At 61.4% G+C, this 3,087-nt stretch overlaps 1 protein-coding gene across 1 annotated transcript in view; it reads right to left on the bottom strand.

The window, feature by feature from the left end:
* The window catches only part of LOC103925596, a 12,611-nt gene extending 12,070 nt beyond the window's left edge, over window positions 1-541 (bottom strand). The window contains exons 1-2 of the mRNA XM_009334328.1: window positions 534-541; window positions 4-187 (exon numbers count right to left, since the gene is read on the bottom strand). Coding sequence (XP_009332603.1) covers window positions 4-187; window positions 534-541 — 192 coding nt within the window. The remainder of the gene's footprint in view (window positions 1-3; window positions 188-533) is intronic.
* Between the last annotated feature and the right edge of the window lie 2,546 nt (window positions 542-3,087).

Here is a 3,087-nt window from a genome sequence, read left to right on the forward strand (position 1 = left end):
AGCGTCCCCCTTCTGGTGGGGGGTCGCGGGGAAGGGGATGCCCCCCCCGATGCAGGCGTCCACCCGGCTGTCGGCGGTGAAGAGCAGCTGCCGGTACCAGCGCCGGTTCTCCTCCGTGTTCTCCGCCCCCACCGAGCTCAGCCGCTTGGCGATGCTGCCTGTAGCCGGTCCCAGTACAAACCAGTCACTCCCAGTTCAGCCCAGTATAGCCCAGGAACCCCAACTGGTCTCCCGGTGCTGCCCCAAGGTGTCCCAGTAGCTCCCAGTGCTGCTCCAGGAGCTCTCAGAAACCCCCTGGTGCCACCTTGAAGTTCTCAGATGCTTTGCGATGCTGCCTGCAGCCATCCCAGTACAAACCAGTCACCCCCAGTTCAGCCCAGCATAGCCCAGTATGGCCCACTGCCCTCCTCATGCTGCCCCAGTGCCTCCCAGTAGCTCCCAGTGCAGCCCCAGGAACTCTCAGGACCCTCCTGGTGACACCTCGGGGTGCTCAGCTGCTTCCCCACGCTCCTTGCAACCATCCCAGTATAAACCAGTTCATCGCAGTATAGACCAGTAACCCCCAGTAGTCTCCTGGTGCTGCCCCAGTGCCTCCCAGTAGCTCCCAGTGCCTCCCAGTATCCCCCCCACTACCACCTCGGGGCACTGGGGTGCTTGGCCACGCTGCCTGCAAGCTCCCAGTGCCTCCCAGTTGCTCCCAGTAAGGCCCAGTAACTCCCAGTACTCCCCAGGTGCTGCCCCAGTGCCTCCCAGCAGCTCCCAGTACTTCCCAGTCCAGCCCTGACACCTCCCAGCAGTTCCCAGTGTCCTCCCAGTGCTGCCCCAGTAGATTCCAGTGCCCTCCCAGTGCTCTCCAGGCATTATTCCAGTGGCTCCCAGTAGCCTCCCAGTGTGTCCCCGTGCCCTCCCAGTAGTTCCCAGTGCCTCCCAGTGTGTCCCCGTGCCCTCCCAGTAGTTCCCAGTGCCTCCCAGTGTGTCCCCGTGCCCTCCCAGTAGTTCCCAGTGCCTCCCAGTGTGTCCCCGTGCCCTCCCAGTAGTTCCCAGTGCCTCCCAGTGTGTCCCCGTGCCCTCCCAGTAGTTCCCAGTGCCTCCCAGTGTGTCCCCGTGCCCTCCCAGTAGTTCCCAGTGCCTCCCAGTGTGTCCCCGTGCCCTCCCAGTAGTTCCCAGTGCCTCCCAGTGTGTCCCCGTGCCCTCCCAGTAGTTCCCAGTGCCTCCCAGTGTGTCCCCGTGCCCTCCCAGTAGTTCCCAGTGCCTCCCAGTGTGTCCCCGTGCCCTCCCAGTAGTTCCCAGTGCCTCCCAGTGTGTCCCCGTGCCCTCCCAGTAGTTCCCAGTGCCTCCCAGTGTGTCCCCGTGCCCTCCCAGTAGTTCCCAGTGCCTCCCAGTGTGTCCCCGTGCCCTCCCAGTAGTTCCCAGTGCCTCCCAGTGTGTCCCCGTGCCCTCCCAGTAGTTCCCAGTGCCTCCCAGTGTGTCCCCGTGCCCTCCCAGTAGTTCCCAGTGCCTCCCAGTGTGTCCCCGTGCCCTCCCAGTAGTTCCCAGTGCCTCCCAGTGTGTCCCCGTGCCCTCCCAGTAGTTCCCAGTGCCTCCCAGTGTGTCCCCGTGCCCTCCCAGTAGTTCCCAGTGCCTCCCAGTGTGTCCCCGTGCCCTCCCAGTAGTTCCCAGTGCCTCCCAGTGTGTCCCCGTGCCCTCCCAGTAGTTCCCAGTGCCTCCCAGTGTGTCCCCGTGCCCTCCCAGTAGTTCCCAGTGCCTCCCAGTGTGTCCCCGTGCCCTCCCAGTAGTTCCCAGTGCCTCCCAGTGTGTCCCCGTGCCCTCCCAGTAGTTCCCAGTGCCTCCCAGTGTGTCCCCGTGCCCTCCCAGTAGTTCCCAGTGCCTCCCAGTGTGTCCCCGTGCCCTCCCAGTAGTTCCCAGTGCCTCCCAGTGTGTCCCCGTGCCCTCCCAGTAGTTCCCAGTGCCTCCCAGTGTGTCCCCGTGCCCTCCCAGTAGTTCCCAGTGCCTCCCAGTGTGTCCCCGTGCCCTCCCAGTAGTTCCCAGTGCCTCCCAGTGTGTCCCCGTGCCCTCCCAGTAGTTCCCAGTGCCTCCCAGTGTGTCCCCGTGCCCTCCCAGTAGTTCCCAGTGCCTCCCAGTGTGTCCCCGTGCCCTCCCAGTAGTTCCCAGTGCCTCCCAGTGTGTCCCCGTGCCCTCCCAGTAGTTCCCAGTGCCTCCCAGTGTGTCCCCGTGCCCTCCCAGTAGTTCCCAGTGCCTCCCAGTGTGTCCCCGCCCCTTTTCACCCCAAATCTGCCTCTTTTCACCCCAAAATTTCTCCCCACACCCAAAATCTACCCTCTTTGCCCCCAAATCTGCCTCCAGAGCCCCAAATCTGCCTCTTTCATCCCCAAATCTGCCCCCATGCCCCAAAATCTGGCCCTTTCACCCCACAATCAGCCTTTTTTCACCCCCAAATCTCCCCCTCTAGCCCCAAATTCTGTCCTCTCACATCAAATCTGCCCCTTTCACCCCCATCCCCTCCCAGACCCCCAAATCTGCCCATTTCACCCCAAAATCTGACCCCACACCCCAGAATCTGCCTCTTTCACCCCAAATCTGCCCCTTTTACCCTCAAATCCACCCCCACACCCCAAAATCTGCCTTTTGCACCCCAAAATCTGACCCTTTCACCCCAAAATCTCCCTTTCACCCCCAAACCTGCCCCAAGATTCCCAGATTTGCCCCCTTTCACCCCCAAATCTCATCCCAGACCCCCAAATCTGCCTCTTTCACCCCAGATCTGCCCTTTACCCCAAAATCTGACCCCACACCCACAAATCTGCCTTTTTCCCCTCAAAATCTGCCCCTTTCACCCCAAAATCTGCCTTTTTCACCTGAAAATTTCCACCCACACCCCAAAATCTGCTCTTTTCACCCCAAAATCAGGCCCCACCCCAAAATCTGCCCCTTTTACCTCAGAATTTCCCCCACGCCCCCAAAACTGCCCTTTTCACCCCAAAATCTCCCCAAGACCCCCAAACCTGCCTTTTTTACATCAAAACTTGCCTTTTTCACCTCAAAATCTTCCTCTTTCCCCTCACAATCCCCCCCCTCCCAAAACCGCCG

Source organism: Pygoscelis adeliae, unplaced genomic scaffold (assembly GCF_000699105.1).
Source record: "Pygoscelis adeliae isolate BGI_AS28 unplaced genomic scaffold, ASM69910v1 Scaffold781, whole genome shotgun sequence".
Taxonomy (NCBI): domain Eukaryota; kingdom Metazoa; phylum Chordata; class Aves; order Sphenisciformes; family Spheniscidae; genus Pygoscelis; species Pygoscelis adeliae.